General features: G+C 35.0%; 1 protein-coding gene across 2 annotated transcripts in view; it reads left to right on the top strand.

Annotated features, from left to right (window-relative positions):
• The window catches only part of Ppp1r3a (protein phosphatase 1 regulatory subunit 3A), a 42198-nt gene that overhangs the window by 15507 nt on the left and 2532 nt on the right, over window positions 1–24159 (top strand). For both annotated transcript variants that reach the window (XM_008829411.2, XM_008829410.2), the window contains 2 exons: window positions 22049–22107; window positions 22200–22324. In XM_008829411.2, coding sequence (XP_008827633.1) covers window positions 22049–22107; window positions 22200–22324 — 184 coding nt within the window. The remainder of the gene's footprint in view (window positions 1–22048; window positions 22108–22199; window positions 22325–24159) is intronic.

The following is a 24159-nucleotide window of genomic DNA, read 5'->3' as shown; positions in this document are numbered from 1 at the left end:
GAAAATAAGAAAAAAGTAAAAGTAAAGCAATGCATACATATTTTAAATTTTAAGTCCTATGATATATGTTATATGATATTTACTAATTAAAATTAGCAAATTTTACTAAGTTTAGTAAATTAGTAAAATTATTATTTAAAATTAATTTTAAAATTTGAAATATCAGATTAACAAAAGTATTGTGAGAATAAAGCATTCTCACCTTTGTGTCTATAAATCTCTTAGAACTATAACTAAGGGGTCTCATTGCATTGATTATTACACACAAAGCTTTTATTTTTAAAATCTTTACACAGTACTCACAAGGTGGCTTAGAAAGTAATCATATGCCTAATGACCTGAGTTAAATCTCCCAAATCCATGCAAAGTGAGAAGGGGAGAAACACCTCCAAGTGTTTGTCCTATGACTTCTCATGTACCTACCCTCTACATCATACACACATACACACAAAATAACAACTAAAATGCAGTATGACAGTGGAAACTTTATAATTTGAAATTAATTGCTTATTTTGCTGAATATAAGGTATGCTTAAAAATTTTTATAAAAATATGGGGCTAGTGACATGGCTCAGTGGTTAAGAACATCTATTGCTCTTGCAGAGGACCCGGATTTGGTTTCCAGCACATGTGTAATGGTTCCCAGCCATCTGTACCTTCATTTCCAGGGGATCTGACACCATCTTCTGGCCTCTGTTGGCACCGCATGGATGTGGTGCACTTACATGCATGCAGGCAAAACAAATATACACATAAATAAAAATAAATACATAATTTTAAAACATTTTGATAAAAATATTAACAAATTGAATACTCTTAGTACTATTTTGCTGGATATAATGCTTTTTAAATTTTTAAAATTCAAAAGTTTTTATAGTAAAAATTATAAACATACATATTTTAAACAGGTTTGAGTTTAAATTACTATATATTTTATGAAAAAAGCAATCCCTCCATCTACAATATTATATTTATTAATTTTTATATCACCATATATCACAACACCCAAATAACTCTATTATATGAGTTCTGAGGTTAATGCAAGGTACTCATAAATATGTTTTTTACTTTTTTACAATAAAGATGTCAGTGAAGTTAACTAAAACCTGAGGTTTTATGATGTGTTTTATTATTTTCCTATTAACTTTCAACTGACAAATGTGAATAGGAGCCTATGGAAACTGGTTTTTGCCAGGCTGGATTATTTTTTTTCCTGAGGATTAGCTACTGACCAGCCTAAATAGTACAGTAAAATATGTTTGTGACTATTTATAATCTTTGCAGAAATTAATATTTTTGAATTATTTTCAAAATTATTCTGGCTTGATTATAAGGATATGTTTTTCTCTTTGTACCTTCAGTTCCTATAGAATCCCTTCACTACTTTTGGTCACTTTGAGCAAATTTCTTTCCTTCTCTGGTTCCATATGTGAAGATCTATACCATTTTATGGACTTCAATTTTAACTAATCTTGCTATATTAGTAAATTAACTTGTTTTTTTTTCAATTTAAATTTCCTATTTATATAAACTTAAGGAATGGGTATTTTATCTCCATTACTCCCATCCATACACTGTAGTAAGCAGGCCCCATTCCATTTTTGTTTAAAATAAATATTTGAACCCAGAAAATATTTAAAGGAAAAGACTAACTTTATGGTTTAGGATCCCTAATTCACTATAGATCTGCATCATTGAGTTATTAAACAATTATTCATAGTTTCTAGAGTCCTTATTGTACATATAAATTCTGTAGGTAGATTCTTTAGTCAAACGGGATGTTTGACTAAAGAATACTATCTGAATGCAACAGAAGTTGGTACTGATACCTGGAGTGAGAAATACACTGTAGGGTTCACAAGTATGTGGCACAATAACCAGTAGAGAAATAGAATGGAGGAACTTGTACATAGTGTTAAAAGCATTCACGAAGATGATGACAAAAGGCAAATTGTAGATTTTATTATTCAGTCAGAATGCTGGAACTGGAAAGACTTGTGGAAGAGACAAACTTGAAAAACATGTTGAAAAAGAGTCATTCCAGGCTGAATATTTTGTAAGTTAGCCTCAAGGACAAAGTATTATCAGCTATATTAATTCAGAAAGAATATGGAGAGTACGTGAGAATGGAAAGAAAACTATGGTCCACGCTGCTTACTATTCAAAAGGAAAATTATGATTTTAAGCATTCAGTATGATTTCCCCATTTTTTTTCTCTGACATAGAGTTCATTGATGATATTCTATGAATGGTCTTCCATTGCCTTGAGAAACTGCTGTTGGCATTATGAACACCTTCATACTTGTGACATGTTTTGAGCTTATTCTGTATTAAAATAATCATAACTATATTCATAATTGTTTACTGTATATATGTATATAAAATAGACTCCTTTTCCTTCATTGTTGATATTAATTATTGAGTTATTCTATAGATCATTTTTGACATAAGGAAGCAGTTATGTAATATATAAAAGATTTCTATAGACATTTTTATACTTATTTAATGGATCTGTCATCTCACCACAATAGTGATACTTATAGAAAATTTCTTGTTAAACTAAGCTCCGATCCAAGTTCTTTCTTTAAAATATAAGGTTTAATTATAAAATATATTTTTATATATTATGCAATTAAAGATTAGTCAAAGCATCTCAGTCTATCTATCCTCTTGGGTGGATCTGTGGAAATTATTTCAATATGGCATCTACTAAATATTTTATTTATTATTTTTATGTATATGAGTGTATTGCCTGCATGTATGGAAGTGCACCCATGCTGTGTAGTGCCCGTGGAACTCAGAAGAGAGCATCTGGTTTACCTGAAACTGGAGTTATGGATGGTTGTTAACCATCATATGGGTTTTGAGAATTAAACCTGGGTCCTCTGTAAGAGCAGTCAATGCTCTTAACTGCTGAGCCATCTCTCCAGCCCCTATGGTTACTTCTATAATAACCTGAAGGTGGAAGTGTTGGTCAGCATGAAACAAAATAAATCAAAATACCAGTTAAAATATTTGATTATCCTACTTTTGTACATTCATAGAAAGTTTATCAGGTACCAGAAGAAATAAATGAAAGAATATTAATTCATTTGCCCTAGGTTCTGTGGATATAACAGTAAAAATCACCAGCTCCTGTTCTCAGGTAGATTACATTTTAGTGGGCAAGAAATTAGTAGTAGGTAATAAAAGAATAAGCAAATGTTTTCAGAAGATGCATACAACTGTGCAAGTAAGGTGCAGAGAGAAGAATGTGGTTCTTTGTAAGTGTGATAACTTACTTGGAGAGACTCAACCCTGAAGAGAGGAGGGAAGAGAGTTTCACATTTAAGGGACTAGTAATCTAAGGAGAGAGGGATGCAGAATGTTTAAGGGGCAGTGAAAGGCCAGCATGGTGAATGCAAGGTGTGTGAAGGTCAACACAGTTGAAATGAGGGCAGGGAGGCAGCAGGGACCCTGCCGCGGATGGCATATGGTCACTGCGAGTCTTAATTGATACTCTGAAGGCAAGTGAAGGGCTTCATTGACAAGTAGATTCTTGTGCTTATTTCCTACGGGACGATGCCCATTCATTTAGTCAGGGAATATGAAAGACAAAGTACAAGAAAGGCACAGATGAGCATATGAATTGGCCCCTTACCTTTGACATGGAGCTCTCTCCAAATCTGCTCAATTAGGTTCATCTTTTTTACTGAGGTGCACTCTTAACTAATTTTGTTTTGAGTGAAGATGGAAATGCTGTAGCTAATCCAATGAAAGGAATTCTACATTTGAGTTTTCTTTAAAATGCACTAAATCACTGTGTATACCATCATCTTGTTTTCAAAATGCTCTGCCTTGAATATAGGCTATGATTTATGGACAGAGTGGGTAGGTTTATGTAAACTGACTCTTGTGAGGGCAAAATATTTCCCACGAAATTAAAACTCTACTCCAAAAAAAATCAGCTATTTAAAAGTGATTCTGAAAGTGTGTGTGTAATCTTGCAAGTGTCTTCACTGATGTACCATATCAGGAAAAGAAAAAAAGACCAGAATATATGTGGTTATTGGCATTTTAATGTGGAATGTTCTCTTACACATGATAAAATCCCAGCAAATTAAACTATCAGCACTATCCATGAACTTGCATTCAAGCCATTATATTGCATGTTCTGCCTTTTTAAACAACTGTCACCTCATCTCTATTATTTTCACCTCAAGACTCTAATTGTTTCTTTTATGGGATCTCGGCTACTAGTGTCCTTGGCGATTCACTTTATGGTGCTTGCACTTACAGTAATTGTTTGGCAGTTTGCCACCTAGTGCAACAACTGAAATATAGTTTGCTAAGCCAGGTCCAAACCTTCATAAACACGGTCAATTTCATAATAAACAAATAAGCAAGGAAATGACGAGTGTCTTTTACCCTGAACAATATATGATTTTCCTTACTTTTAAAAACAAGAATAACATTTAAATTCACTGAGGTTTGGGCATAAAGAAAATTATTTTATAGACCTAATTGCAGAAGAAATATAATCTCCAAAATTTGTACTAATAGTTGTGTATTTGATTATGTATATCCTTCTACTGCCTAGCCACCCACCACCAGAACTCCCTAAAAACAGGAGATTTTGACAGCAAGTTTCACTTTTAGCTTAAGCATACATTCATACAGCAGAAGCTAGTGAGGAATAGTGTAAAACAGTGCTTCTCAAATTGGATATGCAGACAAAAGGGCACACTGACATCCAACTCAGGTTCCTCATAGAAACGCCAATTTAATTGCTCAGGGGTAAGTTCCTGAAACAGGGAATTTTTTTAAACCTTCCAGATGACTCTGATTTTGGAGTAAAAAGAGAGCAAAGAATAAAGGTGTTTTGAGCTCTAATTTAAAAAATATCTAAAATCTGTTAATTAGTTGTAATATCCTAAAAAAGAACATGAATAATCTATGATAAATTGGTAAATACCAATTAAATGGTAATTTGGAAAATGTTTCATGAACAATTCATAAATATGAAGAACAGCATTAAGGGTAATAAGATATAGAAATACAGAGGATGTGTTTTATATTTTTAATTATTATTTATCTATTTTATGTGTATGGCCGTCTTGCCTATATATATAAGTGCACCACATGTGTGCAATGTCTGTGGAGGCCAGAAGAAGACCTTGAAATACCTGGAACTACCGTTATGTGAAATTGATTGTTAGCTACCATGTGTGTGTTGGTCCTCTGCAAGAGCAGCCAGTGCTCTTACTGCAGAGTCATATCTCCAGCACAAGCTTTATATTTATTAAAGATATCACATTCCTAACACTGGCTTGGATAAAAGAATGCACTTCTTGAGGAAAAAGTAGAGTATTACACAGCATGGTAAAATAAATTTCCATTGAAGTATGAAGTCAATTTCTAGAAAGTAGTCTGCTTTTTGAAGACACAAAAGTGATTAAAACAGAACCAGTAGGATACCTTTACAATAGGGGGAAATGTGAACTGAGCTCAGTGTGGAGAATGAAAAGGTAACAGGAGGGCATTTAACAGTCAGAGAAGTGAAAACTCACCAAGTGTTGGTTTGTAAGTCCTTATTCCACTGTCTGTCAGTTGAGAATTAACAATTTAAGATTCTGCCTTTCTGTAGATACAGGGAAATCCCTTATGGCTTTGAACATAGCTGTCAGGTATGTGAGAGTAACAGGGAAAGAATTCACAATACAGCCTCTTTGTAGATGTTCTAAGAAAGAGTGGTCAGGAGGTCTGTCATCCAGGTTTTGTTTTTAACAAATTAAGTTGTTTTGGCAACCTTGATCTTCTATAGGAAAACCTTTTAGGGAGCTAGGACATCCTGGGGATGTGCTTCTGAATTGCTAGGAAACTAGCTAGTCCTGCTTATCTTAACCTGTCTACAAAGTCTTCATCCAACACCACTATACTCCTGGGTCTCCACCTGTGCAGACTAGTGTCCTACTGATGACTCTTCTCTATTTGCATAATCACACTGACTTTCAGGTCTCAGAACGTCTAGGAACCCTTTCCTGGCCACCCCACTTGCCCATGCTTAAGGCAGTTCCCATGTTACTATCTCTTTTTGTTCTGTAGGACTCCATGTTACCCCAATAATAAAGCATAAGATGTGATACATTTTTTAATTCCTTTTTTTGGTGTGTGTGTGTGTGTGTGTGTGTGTGTGTGTGTGTGTGTGTTATCTGTGTATGGTGTGCATGTATGTGTATAAGCAGAAACCAGAAGAGGATTGCAGGTGTCCTGCTCTATTGTGCTCTTCTCTATTCCCTTGAGATAGGATTTCTCACTGAACCTAGACCTAAGATGGTGGTCAGCAAGGCCTGAAATCCTCCCATCTCCTATCCTCACAGTGCTGGAATTACAGGCATGCAGCTAAAGCCAGCTTTATATGTGAGTGCTGGGGATTTGGACACAGGTCCTCATGCTTGCCAGTAAGCACACTTACATGCCCAGCCATTTTCCCAGCCCCAAATGTAAACTTAAAGCACTAGTTCTTGTTGGTCTTTCATTCGATTGTAAACTTATGAAGACACACTATGTTCCGTTTCTTCCTAGGCTAGTCTAATGTCTAATTTGAGTCTAATGTCTTGCACATATTTAATATTTTTTTAATGAATGCAGTTTGAATTTTACCCAACATTATTGTGAACATCCAATAGGAGTGCTGAGTTCTTTTAAAAACGTGGCGGCTCACTCCTTTAATCCCAGCACTTGGGAGGCAGAAGCAGGTGGATCTTTGTCAGTTCGAGGCCAGCCTGGTCTACAGAGTGAGTTCCAGGACAGCTGGGGCTACAGGGAGACCCTGTCTCAAAAAGACCAAAAACAAAAACCACTTTCAGGGGCTGGAGAGATAGCTCAGTGGTTAAGAACACTGGTTGTTCTTGCAGAAGACCCAGGTTTGAATCCCAGCACCCTCATGGCAGCTGACAACTATCCAAAGCTCCAGTACCAGGAGATCTGACGACCTCTTCTGTCCTCTGCGGGCATTGCATGACATGGGTGCACTAACACACATGCAGGCAATACACTCATACACATAAAATAAAAATAATAAAATATTAAAAAAACACTTTCAGAGTTCTTTGTAAGATTATGTACAGAATCTTGTACTGCACTGTTCAAAGCATCTGGTTAAGATCTTTCCCTTTGTCAGACTAACTGCATCTCAGCAAAAACTTGGCTTTTGCACACGACACTAATAATCTCAGTCTTGGTTCAAGTTACCTTACAATTGCTCCCTGATTTCTTAACCATATTCGCTTTGGGCTTTCTTCACCTCATTTTCTTAGGATTTCTTCATAATGAAAATTGCTCTATTTAAAGAGAGACTCAGAACATTTCACTGGGTACTCCATCTTCCCACTCTCAGCTCCTTCAGATGTCCTCCAGCTGTGAGCCTCTTCAGTCAGTGAGGCTGCTTTCCCTGAATGTACATGCTCAGCTACATAAATTCTAAATCTGCTTTGAACTCCACTCTGGAACCTGGGCAGAACCAGCAGCTGTTAGGTGTCTTCTGATATTTAGTATGGAAATGATCATCAGCCAGAATACGAAGTATAATTTACTGTTTGTGATAGCTAGTTCAATAAGTATTATTTATGTGAAAATAATATTATAACTACTTTAATCAAGCAAAATCTATGTAAAATCTCTCCAATATTGTGAAAGCCTAATTTAAAGATTGTTTTAATGATTCTGTATACTGTTACATATATTCTGTGATAGATAAATATACACTTCTGCAGACCCACTCTAAGTATTTAATGCATATGGAGTTTACTGGTTAAGAACTAAGTGTCTGTTTTCCTGAAATCTAGTAGAAAGTAAAAATAAACATTGTCTTCTTTCCTCTTTTGAACATAAATAAATTCATCTTCTTTTCTCTGTAAGAAGAGTATATTGTATTTTAAATTAGGGTCACATTATAAAGTAGCAAGAAAGAGAATATAGGTAGTATATAAAGTCTCAGATGAAAAGTTTTAGAGTGTAGAAAAGCTGCAGACAGCTAACTACCTTTCCATGGAGTCTATAGCTAATTTTGTTGCAGAAATACATGCCTCATTCCTCTTTTCCTCCCATAACATTTTTCATATTGTTTCAATATTGGTAGTAACTTCATTATATTTGTTTATATGCCAGATGCCAAAACAACACTAATAGCCCTGCTTAGGCTTGCTTGTTGTGTGCAGGGCCTTGTGTCTTTGTACTCGTTTGCTTGTTGATGCAGTACAGTAATGTGGACACTTACTCTTCCTGGTTTCTTTGCGTCTTTTTTCTTTCACCCTTTCTTGGGCCTTTGTCTGCTCTGCTTTCTTCTTTGTTTTGTTTTGTTTTGTTTTGTTTTCAGTCCACTCCACTTTCCCCATCCACTTCCACTTCTACTACTCATGTTTCAGAATTTCATTTAAAGTGCTTTCTTCAGTTTGCTCTGTCATGAGCCAAAAACTAATTTGACACCGGAGAAAAATATGAAATCATATTTTGTACTAAATTTTGACTGATTTAGTCAAAATGCTTCAAGTGATTTGTATATTGAAACCTGCCTTACATCAAAGAAACCTGGGCTGAAGGGGAGGAGGTGTTTGAATGGGATGGGGGAGATGCCACTTGAGTATAGAGTCTTTTGTGAAGAGATCCCTGACAGGGTAGAAGAAAGGAATAGTTCACAAAAGGCTTGGGTGAAGAGATGGCAAAGAAAATGAGTAACACAAAATGTGGACATTTGTGAGCTATGCCTCAATGCTCGAATCACTGATTTGCATATTAAGAAGTCAGGAGCATTCACATTAATGAATCCCTAACTAGTCTCTGACACAATAGACTGATATGTCCCTGGAGGAGTCATTATGGCCTATCATGTCAATGATCCACATATTAATGGCTCTCTTAGAGGCTCATCAACAGGTAGCCTAATAGGCTTCCATTGAGTTCTTTTTCATTTGCTTTTTAAATTTATCTTCTCCTCCCTTCCTTTTGTAATACTATTGTGAAGAATTGACAAAAAGGTGCATTAAGGTAATTTTAATGTGTGACTTAAGTTCATAAAAGCATTAAATTTAGAAATAATGCTAAGTCCTACCAAGGCTGCATAAAAAGTTTTCAAATGCAATTAAATGCAAGCCAAGTTAGATAAGAGGGTCCTTACTTGGATTTTAATGCAAACTATCTAGTCCAATTTACTTGATTCCTGATTTTCTTGTTATAATAATTTGTGGTATGATCAGAACAAACAAAGGAACTAGTTTGAAAATATAATTGTGAAACAGAATTACTTCAACATGGAAATGAATTCCAATAATCTTTATATCATATGGGCTACTAAACATTTATTTAAACTAAAATAATAACTAATAGTGTAAGTAATTTTTAAAACAAACAGAAGATACTAGACATAGTTGATTGCACAGAAGTCTGAAAATTTCCCATGATGTGAAAAACTGACTTCCCAAGAAACAAAACCCATCATTTTATTTTTTTTCTTTTATTTTAAATGAGAAACTGAAAATTTAATATATGCATTCCATTTCTTGATTTGCTGCTTGGAATTCTGATACCATTTCCTATTTCAGTTCTGACTTCATAATTTTTAAGTTTGACATTTAAATAACAGACGTCACAGCAAAATACTGAGTGTGAACATTTCTAACTTGGTTCAGTACGCTTTAAGCTCCATTAGTCCTAATCATTATATTGAAAATACTTGTTAATTTTTTAATAAGCAAAGATTCTGTGACTTCACATAAAAATACTGAAGGATTGTTCTTCTAATATTTGTACTGAATTATGAACTATTTCACTTTATTACTCTTCAGATAAGGGAAGCATCACAGATATGTTTGAAATTCTTCGTCAAGAGCCAGGAATAGGAGAGAAACTGGGAAAAAGGGTTGAAGCTTGTTATTTTGGTTCTCATAACAAACAATAATAGTAATAATAATTTATAATAATAAATTACCCCATGACAACATACATTACAGCACTGAGGAACAAGGGACCCAAGGTTCTCAGGTGTTCTGGCCTCACACCTGTACCCTCAGTTTGGAAGATTCCACTTTTTACACACATCTGAAAAAATTGATGTCTGAGTCTGGATGCTTCTCTGCTTTTCCTCTCTGAATTCTTCCAAATACACATTTATTTTAAATTACATTTTCTTAAAATATTTTTTTCAAAACACTCTTATACAATGGCTTTGTTGCTTGAATGCCAGAGCTCTGGCTTTGTTTTTCCTTTGTTGGTAGTGATCTTGATAATGGTGATATCCTGGGTTTTATTTATTTTTATTTTGTAGTTTGTTTTTGTGTGTAGAGGATGCATGTGTTTAGATGTAGAGGACACTGGCTGATATCGGGTTTTTTCCTCAAATGATTCTATATCCTTATTTTTAGAGACAGTGTCTCTCATTTGGCCTGGATCTTGCCAATTGGTTAAACTGACTTTTTAGCAAGTCACAGGACACCCCTGTCTCTACTTCTTCCCATCTGAGACCCTTATAGGTACTACTGAACCAGGTTGTTTACTTGGGCACTGGAGATCTGAATGCAGGTCCTGATGCTAGCTTGGCAAGCACTTTAACAGCTTATCCTTCCCCACCCCCAGTTCCTAGACCAATGATGAATGTGAACACTACAGATTCCATTGGGAGGGCAAGGGAATATTTACTGAGGTTTTACTTAAATGGACCTAACTGGCTCAATAGTTTAATTCTGTGAAAATGACTTTTTATACAATAAATTGATATCCTTTTAAAGAAAATAATAGTTGAAATGTAATAACCTCCATGGATAAACAAAGCAGAAAGAGGAACAGAGATAATTTTTTAAAGATGTTTTTTGAAAATCTTTAGTAATCACTTTGTGGGAGAAATGTGAAGAATAGAAAGTCAGACTTCTGGATAGCTGGACAATCATCAGTTCTCCTCATATTCCTGTTCCATGGGTAGCAATTATATCTTTTTAAGAACTTGGGTAAAATAAGAACCTTCGGGCAGTAAGTTTGAGACTTTTTTTCAGATAATTTGCTGAAATATATTCTTCAGTTGTTCCAGTATCCATCACTTAAAAACAATTACATTTCTCACCATAGAATATAATTGGCAGGTGGGAGCAGAGAAGTCCTGTAAGCCAGGTTTATCTATAAGTCTTCTTCCACTTAAAATTCATGAATTCTGCTTGTAATTACATCTCATTTCCAAGCAACTTACACTTTATTTTTTTAAAGTTCACAACTGGACTGCCAAGATTCTACTTAATGATGTACTAGATCCTCACCAGCCAGTGCCATAAAGAATACACATTTCTACGGCCTGCATGTGATGCTAGATTCAATAACAGAATAAAAGTTGTATGTATTGGCAATGCTCCAATATTTGGAAAGTTTTACTTGAGTCAGTATAAAATAATATGGGATAAATCATTCCACAGTATACAGTAGAAATTTTTAAAATTTCTTTATTATTTTTATCTTATGTGTATGAGTCTTTTGCCTGCATGCATGTAAGTGTGCCATGTGCATGAAATGCTCCTCAGAGGCCAGAAGAGGGCACTGGTACCATGGAACTAGAGTTATGGACAGTTGGTAGCTGCCATGTTGGTGCTGGGCATCAAACCCAGGTACTTGGGAAAAACATCAAATATTTTTAACCACTGAATCATTTCTCCTGCTTCCTACAGTAGAGTTTAAAAAATACTCATAAAGTAGGGGTGGGGGCAGCACATGCCTTTAATCCCAGTATGAATCTCTGTAAGTTCAAGGCCTGGTCTGGTTTACATAGTGAGTTTCAGGCCAGCTGGGGCTACACCCTGTCTGAAAAAAAAAAAAAGAACAATTCATAAAGATGCAGGTCAAAGTTCTGTGGTCTGTTGCTTGACTCAGTTATATTACCATTTTAAATTAAGTAATTTCTATTGCTTTGGCCAGTACTCTTGTTTTGAAAAATGAAGCAAGTTTTTGGGGGCTCAAGAGATGGCTCAGTGGTTATGAGCACTGGCTGCTCTGGCAAAAGAACCAGGGTCAAATCCCAGCACCCACATGGTAACTAACAATTATCCCTAACTCCAGTTTCAGGGGATCCAAGACTCTCTTCTGTCCTCCACAGATATTGCACAACACAGGTGCACTTACATGCAGGCAATACATGCATGCACATAAAATAAAAGTAATAAATAAAAGAGGAAAAGAAAAATAAAGCAATTTTCACACTAAACATCTCTGAATTACATTTGTAGAACACTCCTGTTGTAGCAATGTGATCTCTACATCTGGAAGGCATGTAATTTAAGTTCAAAATTTAGAAGAGCGAAGTGCTTTCACTTTGGTCATAAAGGAGTTGTTGGGCGTCACTGACTGCTTAGCCTCATAAAGGAAACACAGCAGGGTTCAATAATTTCTTAGGAAGGACCCTTTATGTGTCAGCAGGTGTCATCCATATTGGAAAAGGAGGTCTATACATTTGAACCATGTTTGTCATCTCTAATTAAATTCAGAGCTTTCACTTAAAGATAAGCAACCACTCTAAAAAAAAAAAAATCCCTCTTGATGTCAGTTATTAAACCAGAGATTTGGTAGACAGGAAACATCAAGCCAATTTTAAAATTCTGAAGTTTTCCCCTTGAGATTGCTCCTTTCTTTTTCAGTGGCTGTTAATGAGGCAAAACTGTACTCATTTTGCTTTTCTTTCTGGTGCTATCATCAAGGAATTAGTTTTAATGCATCTTTTCATCCTAAGTTCCCCTTACACAATACCTTTCTTTATTTTCCCTTAGACACGTCTGTGCACAATTAGACATACATTGCAATTTTCTATCTTTCTTTTGAATAAATATCTCTTCGTTTTCAGTTTTATTCCTGATCAAGAGAAGACTCCTGGTATTGTAATTCCAAAGGCAAAGCTGTGGTGATGATTAGTGCAATGTGAACGTCACCTCTCTTCAAACACAGTCTTTGCTTTCTTTTTTCCTCCAATAACAAGTGGCCATGAAATATATAAATGCTAGAAAGTCAACTTTTAGGGAAACAATATAACAGAATGAAACAGAACATGATGGGTTTTATTTTTGACCCCAGAAGTCTTCAGCACATTTGTCTGTATACATTGATAATGCTGTTGCTGATATGCAGTTCCTAAATGTCTTTAAAATATTCAAAATCATATTCATATTATTTCTTATTTAGGAAATCACTTAAAAGGTGGATGTGGTGATGCATGTACTAGTAATTCTCAGCACTCTAGAGGTTGAAGCAACAGGATTGAGTGCAACGTAGGGAGATACTGTCTCAAAATACCAAAAAGAAAGTAAAACATTTCTTTTCTTTCTTGGAGAAGATAAACATGAAGGAAATCAAATGACACCACAAACTTTAAACATAGAGGACTGTATAAATGTCTACAGGAGAGTAAAATTTGATTTTAATAATGAAATGTGAGGTGATGTGCAAGGATTCCAAGGTTGATCCTTTTCAGATAGTTGAGAGCACTTTGAGGCAGTCATAAGGTACAGAAAATTTAAGAGCTAAAACTGATTCAAAAAAAGGTCCTTTGCTTTTACCAACTTTTTAAACCTGGAAATTACTTGTTGCTACTGATTCCCTTATCCTGTCACTCACTCTGACTGACTGATGAATTCCATCACATCAGGCTTAGAATTTTTTGAACAGGTCTCTGCGAAGTTTAGTGCAATATGAAAGTTTAGTACAATAGCATTACAGGGCTTTAGGAAAAACTCGATCATTGATTATACTAAAACTGTTATATTTTGACAGTATTAAAATTAACCATAACACAGAAATACCAAAAACCCAGAAACTCTAGTAATATTAATATTGTGGCTGAATTCTGACATTAAATAAATGAACGGAACAATGAAAGAAAGTGTGCACTGGCATTACAATGCAGGGCACATTGGAAAGGGTACTTTTAAATAAAAAGTTGCTGATGTAGAAGATTTGCTGATTTTTCTTGGAGTGTGAGCTTCTGATAAAAAGTGCACATTTTAAAGTTTTATGTCAGTATAATTACATTGTTTCAAATTTTTCTCTTAAAAGTAGCTTGTGAATTGATATGAAAAATATGGTAAATATTAAAAACAGAAAATTCCAAGTAAAAGTGTAGATGAAAGTCAGATGTTCTGTTATAAAACACAATCAGCATAGCACTCACAGCCTTTCATTATTAGTAATAAAATAATGACAATAAACTCATTAAAAGATTCATTTGTTGGACCCTACATTAAGTAATCACTCTGTAATGAAGTGATATTTTGGAGAAAACCAAGAAACTGAGAGATTCAGTGTCTGGTTTGAGGTCACGTGATGGATTAGTACCAGTTAGGTAACAGGAAAGACACATTGGAATGGAAGTTTTATTGCTCTTTCAAGTGTGTAGACCTCCGTCAGAAAATAATCCTGGCATGAGAACTGAGACAAAGGAATCCCTAGCCTGGCCAGTAGTTAGCGTGTGTGACTTTTGCTGCTCTGTATAGTTGGACCATTCTTTCTCTATAGATGGTGGGACAGGATTGCCAAAGTATAAGACCCTCTGAGAACCTATGTGAATTAGAGAAATTTGACTAAAAAGTAAAAGAAATTCTTGTATTTTACAAATGGTTCTCGGAGGCAAATAGTTTATAGAATTCAAAGTTTTCAAGGTGTGAAATCTAAGAAACAATTATTTCCTTATTCTTCTGTTAGATAGTTGAAAAACCCTTCAACTTCTACCTTGTCAACATTTCATCATATCATTCTGTGAAGCACATAAGGTTTGTCTTTTCTTCAATGTATTTATTTTTTTCTTAGTATGTGTAGATACATACACATTTTTTTCTTTTTTTTTTTTTTTGAGTCAGTATCTCATTACGTATCCTGACTGGACCTGAACTGGCTATGTAGACCCAGCTAATCTTGAACCGAGGCAAACTGCCTGCTTCTGCTACCAAGTGTTAGGGTCAGAATTGTGCATAGCCATATCTGTATTCACAGTTATTTTCTTTTGCACATAAAATTTCAGCTCTCCTTGGCATAATTTTGAGTTGCAAAATTTGACACTTGAAGATGCTCCTTGTATTGTGTTCCTGTAGTCTTAAAGGATCTGACTAAACATTTTTCTATATGTGCAGTTATATCAGTGTTTCCAAAGACTAGTGCATCTCTCCTAATCCAGAGGCTCCTGTTAGTAATACAGGTGCTCTCATTCCAAGGATTCTGATGCCGCAGGCCTTGTCTTTGGCTCTCAAAGTAGCATTTTAAACAAGTATCAAATCCTTTCTACTTTGTAGGTCTATGAACCATATTTCGAGTGGCATTATTTGGACTTAAGATTGTATGTGTTCAAGTAGCTCAGTAGCCTTTTAGTTTCTCAAATTGTATTTTGAACTAGCATGTTTAGCATAACACGTTTTTTGTTTTATTTTTTTCTGATATTGTGTTTACACATGATGCCTTCAGTTTGGAATTTCTACTTTTGTTTTTTCTAGCTTACATTACCTGTTGTTTAGGTGTCAAATTGGAGGCTATGTCTGCCTGGTAGCTATTTTTACAGCACTCAGGCCCTCACTAACCACAAATACTCTGTCTCATTGCTTACAGTTATTTCTTCACCTTTCCATTAGATTGTGAGCTTGTTGAGGTCAAGGAGGCTGTCTTGTTTATTGTAGTGATATGTCATATTTGGAAATTTGTATGTACTCATTAGAATATTTGTTGAATGATGATTGGCCGAATGAAAGGCTTTGAGGGCAATAAAATTAAAATTACCCTTTATAAGCATAATTATTGGCTGGAAATCAATTCCTTCTTCCTACAATCAGCATAAAATATTTTATATCCATTTTAAGGGATTATATAAAAATGTCACTATTAGGTACCACTTCTTTGAAGTAGGCCTAGGTTTGCTGGAAAATGCAAAGAGCGTTCAAGGTTGATATTGTTAAAAATAAAAAATGACAAATCTGAGCGTTTTCTTTCAACAAGAGCTAGTTTTCATTTCCTATTTGGTCAAATACCTTAACAGGCTTCTTTCGAGGAACTCATTCTCTTCATTCACCATGCATGGCCTTCAAAGTCTCCGCTTAAATGATGGTGTTTATATCCTTTTAGATATTCACATTAGAAGCTTCCAAGTCACCCTTGATTTCCCTCTCCTTAATATTGTACAAGGATGTCACTAATGAACTTAAATCTAGTACAAAGTGGGGAACTGAATTAGAGATCTAGAAATCCATGTAAACAATGACTCCAAAATGCCTATTATTTTGGATGGGGTAGTCTGAAGAGCTATGTTCAATGGACACCACGCACTGAGATACCTTGATGTCGAGAGTTTACAAATATAGCCTCACATCAATATCACCTTAGGAGAATCAGCATCATTGGTTTTTAATCCCCCTCCTCATCCTTATACTCAGACTTACTAATTTGAAATCTATAGAATTAGGAGTGACATTTTTTTAAATATGAAAAGAAGTTCTGGGAATTGTTATAGTTGAGAGCTATAATATTCATGGAGAAGAAAGAAGGAAGCAAGATTCCTGAACAACTGAGATGCTTGAAGTTGTTGGATGGGCTTGCTCTCAAATTCTTTTGAAATTCACCTATGCAGAATGACTGAATCCAGTAAAAATAAATTTGCAAGGAATACTTAGGATGTTAAAGACTCAGATGATCACAATATATATGAGCAACCATTTTATTTTCTTTAATGAAGAACTAGAATTCAAACCAAGAGCATAGGTATAACTCACTGGCCTACTGTGTAGAAATGTATACCAGAGACTAGGGAGGGCATAACGATGTGTTTACATACATCTAAGAAGCTGATCACCTAGCCAGTTTTGTCAGAAGATACTTGACTATTAATTCAACATTTCTCTGACATGTGCAGGTGCCTTCAGTTAATAGTTAACCACCAGACTTAATTCTTCCAGGTTTAGGTCTTCTAAGGAGCAACTTGGCAGATGCCTATTCTTCTGAATGAAACAAAGGTCAGATAAATAAAAGCATTAAAAATTATTAAAATATCTATATACAGGAAATGTAGTAACAAGTTCAACTGATGCTAGGTCAAACGTTACTCCGTCTGATTGTTCCTTTCACTGATCACCAGCACCCTTAGCTTCCATCGTTTTGTGTTTGCAATATCTCCCATTGACCCACCACATCCAGGCTGTCTTTACATTATTGCCAGAGATAGGTCCTTAAAAATTCTGTTGAATAAATGCACAGCATCCTTTCTACTTTCCTTTTTCCTTTGTACTTGTGGGCATAATCAGTTTGATCAGTCTGTCTTCCATTTAACATCTTTTCCCCACCTCACTAGTTGAAAAATACTTGAAAATTCAGCTCTGTTGTGCCTAGCACACTAAACCTTTCACAGTCTGCTTAAACTAATTCCAGTTTCATCCATAATAATCTCCCTTTAAACACAATCCAAGCTCTATGACCACCTTACTGCTCTCAGGTGCATCTTATTTATGTTATTTTGCTCCTATCTTGGACTACTTGCTACTTCCTTATCCTTTTTCTCTAATCAGAAATTTCTTGCTAAGCTAACTCAGAATACAACTTCCTCTGTGAAAAATTCCCTGACTCCCCTGACTGTCTCTTCATCTTCTCATTTCTAAAGAAATAACTGCTGTATCTCATTATTTACTTTAACAATGATTATACCCTGTTGATGTATCTATTTGTGTCATTATTTTATAGCTTTCTTGAGGTAAGAGTCTAGAGATTATTCATCTTTGACTTCTCAGTGTTTGTTATAGTTGATGGTGCATATTTATATTATCTGTTATAAGAATGAACGATCCCTCAATGATTAAATAAGGGAGATTGGGGCTGGAGAGATGGCTCAGTGGTTAAGAGCACTGATTGCTCTTGCAGAGGACCCGGGTTTGATTCCCAGCCCCGACATGGTGGCTATGAATCATCCTTAAATCCAGTTCCAGGGGAATCCAAAGCTCTCTTCTGGCCTCCCCGGCATTGCACAACATGGGTGCACTCACATACATATAGGCGATATACTCACACACATAAAATAAAAATAATAAATAAAATATTAAAAAGTAAGGGAATAAGGGGAATGACTATACAATGCGATTTAAAGTGCATTGGAAATGATTTCTTGCTCCAAAATGCATATGTTAACTTTGAACAAGTTTTATTAAATTAAAAAAAAACTAAATACAAATAATTGTGTTTAATCATCACCAGAATTAAAATAATTCTCTAGACTTGATAGGTATTTAAAAATAAATAAAGGAGATGGAGTCAGGAGAGGGCTAGTAAGTAGGGTAGGAGGTGGAGGAGGTGGTCTGAATATGCCCAAAATACACTCTATGAAATTCACAAATAATAAACATATTCTTTAAATCCACAGCTTTGGAAGCAGTAACACCACATGCTTTAAAAGACACACATACATGGATGTACACATGATATAAAATATTAGATTGGTTTTTTCACATTAAATTTTAATGAGTGAAGAAGGCAATGTCATGAAAATAATGGCAAGAGGAAGGATGGAAAAAAGAGGAGAAAGGAGGCTGAGCATTGTTTTGTTTTTATTGAATTTTTATGTATTTTATACAGAATATCTCAATCTTAATCATCTTTGTAGCCCCATCCCCACCAGGACCCTTCCATAGCCCCCACACTGGACCCATGTCATCTGTGTTAAGGCCCAATGTGTCAAGTCAGTGTCCCCAAATGTTCCCCAGTGCAAGTCCATCCATTGAGGTCTAGTCAGCTTATCTAGAGTCCCTTGTTTTAGGAAGATTAGCTCTTCTTCACCTAGCAATAATCAGTCACCAATGTTTCTTCAGCTAAGATTGGGGTCTGCTGTTCATTTCCCCAGTTCTATGCTTTGTTTAAAACTTTTAATGGTATTTTATAGCTTTGTATTTACCCTTCTGTGAATGGTCATTTATATTAGTCTAAGAATTGTAAGTTGCTAACAGCGGCAGCACATTACTGTAGCTCCCTCAGATAGTGTGTGCTCCCTCAGATAGTGAGTAGAGACTTAGTAGTGATTGTGGAGTACATAGATGCTAAATTTTAGGAAATGACATTAAACTCTTCTCCAAGGTTATTTTCACCATTTATCCTCCTACCAGCAGTGTAACTCCAGACCATCTGCCACATTTGAATGAGTATCAGTGATGTCACCTTATGTTGATTTTCATTTCTCTGTTATCTAATAATGATGCCTATGTCCCTGTTTTTAAAATATTGTATTTAATATTTTTATTTAATGTGTATGAGTGTATTGCCTGAATATATGCAAGTGCTCCTGTGTCATGTAATGCCTGTAAAGGTTGGAAGAGGGTGTTGGATCTCCTGGAACTGGAGTTATGGATGGTTGCTAATCACATGTGAGTGCTGGGAAAGGAATCCAAGTGTAACCAGTTTCCCATTCTCTCTTTCTGAAAGTTTCCTTAGTTCCCCATTTTCTGGAATGCTACACCTAGTCATGTTTGTGTCATCCTGTTACTAAGCTTCCACTGTTGTTTCTTCAATCAGTTTGTTGCTTTAACAATACATTGTCTTTGTAGGTCAGTCTGCATGAGAACTCTCTGAGTTAGTTAAGGCAGGTTCCTGCTTCCTCTCCTCTATTTCTCAGAGATATACCAGCTATCATTAGCTCTCTGTTCTTTCCTTTAGAGTCACATCCTCAAACTTTGTGAAAAATGATTTTCTAATTTTGACTATAACTGTGTTGAATCTGTACATCAATTTTGGAGAGACTTTATATCTTCATAATATTTCTTTTGTATCTATGAATATGGTATATATCTCTTCTTTGCTATTTATTGATAAAATTTTATCCTTTTATCTTTTGGAATCTGTATATATTCTGTCAACTTTTGTCTAAATGCATTCCATATAATGTTTATACTTCATATGTTTCTACTTTTCTTCTTTCTATATATCACCAAATACATCTTCCCTTGATATCTCTGAATTTCCATGTCTTGGTGAGACTCCATCATATTAAAGAACAGCTTCTTTCCTAATAATTTGACTCTGAGGTGAGGCTAAAAGTATGGACCTTGTCCTTCATTCATTTTCTTTAAGAAAATGTTAAAGCATTTAAAAAATTGAGTTAAAAAAATCAGTGGCAGCATTTTGGTTAGAAAAAACAAAAATCTTTCGGTGGTAATTACTTTCCTTCTACAAATAACAAGGTTTACTATTGTTTGTGGAACAAAGAAGAAACAAAAATAGCTAAATATTGTTTAACTGTTTACATTAAAAAAATGTTTTATTTAATGTGAGATTTTTGCCTAAATGTGTGTAAGTGCACCTGTGTTGTGCAGTGCTTGAAGAAGCCAGAAGACGTGGTCAGATCCCCTGGAACTGGAATTACAGATGGTTGCTAGCTGCCACGTGGGTGCTGGGAGCCAAACCCCGGTATTCTGTAACAGCAGCCAGTGTGTTTTACGGTTTAGCCACCTCTCCAGCCCTTGTTTCTATATTTTTAAAACACATACACACACACACACACACACACACACACACACACACACACACTCATAAAAGAAAAACAATTTGGAGCTAAATTTCATAAAAATAAATCATTGCACACTAGTAGACCTTTATACACAACATACAATTTTAGATTAATTCAGATTCAGTCCCTCAAATTTTATTTTCTATGAACTTACATTCACATAGGATGTTAGCTTCATTTATGTGCCCAATAATGGTATCAATGTTTCAGCAAAGTTAAAATGAAATGAGATAAATATATACAAACCACATTATCCTTTTACATAGTCAAGATGAAAGAATTTCTAATTTTCACATGATCTGTAGAGATAAAATTAACCTTGCTGGAATTTGAATCAAAATTTCCAGTTCAGTGAAGAGTAGACTCTATTACACAAATTTATCAGCAACTGTCATGTTTTTCAATTTTCTTTTGTTATAGAAAAAATAATAATTGAAAGAATTAGGTACAAGAAAACTGGACTAGTGAGATGGCTCAGTAGGTCAAAGTGATTGCTGTGCAAGCCTGATGACCTGAGGTTGGTCCCTGGAACCCACTTAAATGTGAAAAGAGAGAATCAGCTCCACAAAGTTGTCCTTTGACCTCCACATATGTGCTGTGGTGTACATTCACCCAGCCACATTCACCATTTGACACAATGAAAACAAGAATAAATAAAATCTTTTAAAAAAAAGATAAAACAAAGGCAGATATTTCTGATAAATTGTGATTTAACTACATATAAAGTAGAATTTTCATAAATTATGTTTTTCACATTGAGTATCATAGACAGATATAAATTCTAATGACCACATTAATTTACCTACTGACATTTGACAGTAAAAAAGTTTTTATCATTTCAAACAAAAATGCAGAATGTACTGGAAAAGACAATGTAACATTGATCATTTTGAAGAAAGAATTTTGTGCTTGCATAAGAACAATCTACAGTTAGTCTTAAAATGGCCATTGGGAATTCACATATAAAATCTTTGAGCATAAATTTAGCTTCTTTTCAGCTTTTAGTTAGCTTGTTTTATATTTTTCCTTTTGCTTCGAAAGTGTTACTGTTAGAATAGTACAATTGAAAGTTAAACAAGATACAAAAAATTAATAATTGAAATGCTAAAGTCCAATTTTATAGTCACAAATGGACTATCAGTTTGTGAAATTTTGTCATTTAAACCAAAGGACACTATTCTCAACTGCAAGAATTAAATCAAGGATAATAGAATAATCTACATTTGCTTATGGTTTTACTCAGCATATGTAAGATTCAATATGAACAACATAATCTCATTTAGATATAATAGCATTATATAAATTATTCCCTTATTTCCTGCAGCCAATATTTATTACTGTATCATCCTAAAAGATTTACTTAAAACTTAGATTTTTAAATTTTACTTAAAATTATACATTGTAAGAAAACATTATGAAGGATATATGGAGTTTATTTAGCTTGTTGTTAACTTGAATTTTCCCCTGTATAAAAATATTTAGGATACATAATTTCAGAACAAATGTGTGTCTGTTTTTTTTTTTATATATTGACAGCAAAGAAGAATCATTAGTAACATCAGAGGACAATAACTTTGAGAATTTAAAGATCACAGGTAAATTTATTTAAAATGAAACACAATCTCTGTTTTTGTTAAAGTCTACAATGAAAATAATCTTACAGCAAATAATTATATGAACATTTCAGATACCTACATCCCAACTATCATTTGCTCTGATGAGGAAAAGCATGACTTGGGAGCCAGTAATCAAAATGTAAAGGATATAAACAGGGAATACCAGGAACACAATGAAGAAGAATTAGACTTAATGGTAAGTGTTCTGGTTGCCACGGCATTAGAGAAGATGAATCTATTTATGCTCCAAAAATGCTGCAATGCCTGCCTTTCAATAGCTTCAACTAATAAAATGTGCAAATGTGAATGCATATTCTCTCTGTCCCTACATGTCTAGCTTGAGCAGCAAGGCGCTTTGACTTCAGGGTGTTGCTTCTGGTCTCTGTAGCGCTAAATTAATGACATTCATTTCTTACCTCTTTAACAGTGGCTCAGCGTAAGTCTGTGGGAATTACAAGAGAGGAAGAAGCACCATCCTGATGTGCATTGCTAATCTCTGTGACAAGGGCGCACTTAGCATAAACTCCTCTGTAAAACAAGAGGGCTGGGCTAGGTGATGATGGTTCAGGTTCTGTTCAACTGGACAAATCTGTCATTCCTACATTCAGCAGCATTTTATTTTACTACTTTCGTCCAAGTCAGACTCTCAAAGTTCTCTATTACTGTGAAATATTAAATTACCAAGCAAAAAGAAGATAGCCATGCCACACAGTTTTAAAACAGGAAACAAATTTAGTGCTGTTCAATTTAGTATTAAATTTGCTATAAATTTCACACTTGGTGAATATTGCATCTATTTTGAAATTAGGGGGTATGGTTTGAATAGCACTTTTAACACACAGAGAAATAAAAGTAAATGATTCCCATAATGCAATTTATCTTTTACTGTATTTAGTTGACTCTCATAGCGTGGAGATACATGGATTCATAATCATTTAAGATTAAAATGACATTTACCTCTTCAAGAGTCAATGCTGAAACCAAAAAGAAATAGAACTCATCTCTCTCCCCATATATTCTACCTTTTCAATAGGGATGTGGCAATTGCATCACTAAAGTATGCAATTTACTTTGCTCCAACTTTAAGGAACTACAAAGTTGTCACCCATTGTGAGAATTCTTACCAGCTGAAAGTTAACATTGCCATTTTTTTTCAAACCACAGAGTATAATGAAAGGGCCTTGAAAAATCACATACTTCACTAATTCACCTCATTACCATGAGCAGGCTCCAGTATAAAAGTTTGTTTAGAAGTTACTGAAATTGTACGCCCAATAAATGAACAGGGAACTGTAATTTAGATGCTAATTTGCTCCATGCTGACGTGACTGCATAAAACAATGAAGCTCCATAATAGATGGAAATACAACCAAATCTGTGGAACCCACAGGCATTGGCTTACAAGACAGCTGTGCAGTTGACAAGTAACATGAGCCTTATGTGAGAAGAAGGGGAAAACGTAAGATTTGCATATAATTATTGAGATCATGCAAATGTCAGTTATGAGAAGGAAAAAAAAAAAAAACACAGGCATCTCACTGTTAAATCCTGACAGTTGGCATCACTGAAGAGCTCAAATACATTTGAGTACCAGTTGGCAGAGGGTCATTAAAACAGAATTTGCAGAGACATTAACTCCCTCACTTTTCTTTGAGTGACGTTTTGCTATTAATAGTTTGCAGAGGCTTTGCAGAAAACATATTAATAAGAGAAACTGTAATGGGGGCACCTACAGTAAGTGTAAATGTGGCAAGGGGCACCCAAGAAGCCGCTCTCTAATTGATTAGCATGGAGCTATCAATGTGTATATCCTTAGTGAGGAGAAAGTGCAATGACAAGCAAGAATAGTTGAATAATACAATGTGATATTTGGAAGCTGGGAAGGAGAGTGATTAATTTGGGCCCCTTTTCTTACTAATCTTATTCCTAAGTCATAGCCTACAAGGATCTCCCCCCCCCCCCCAAACATGAAATTTCCACAGTCTGGGGGAAACCCAAAATACAAGTGTGTCAAAAAACTCTACAAACAAA

This window comes from Nannospalax galili, unplaced genomic scaffold, assembly GCF_000622305.1.
Source record: "Nannospalax galili isolate Female #2095 unplaced genomic scaffold, S.galili_v1.0 scaffold794, whole genome shotgun sequence".
Lineage (NCBI taxonomy): Eukaryota > Metazoa > Chordata > Mammalia > Rodentia > Spalacidae > Nannospalax > Nannospalax galili.
This window is presented reverse-complemented; position numbering and strand designations above follow the sequence as displayed.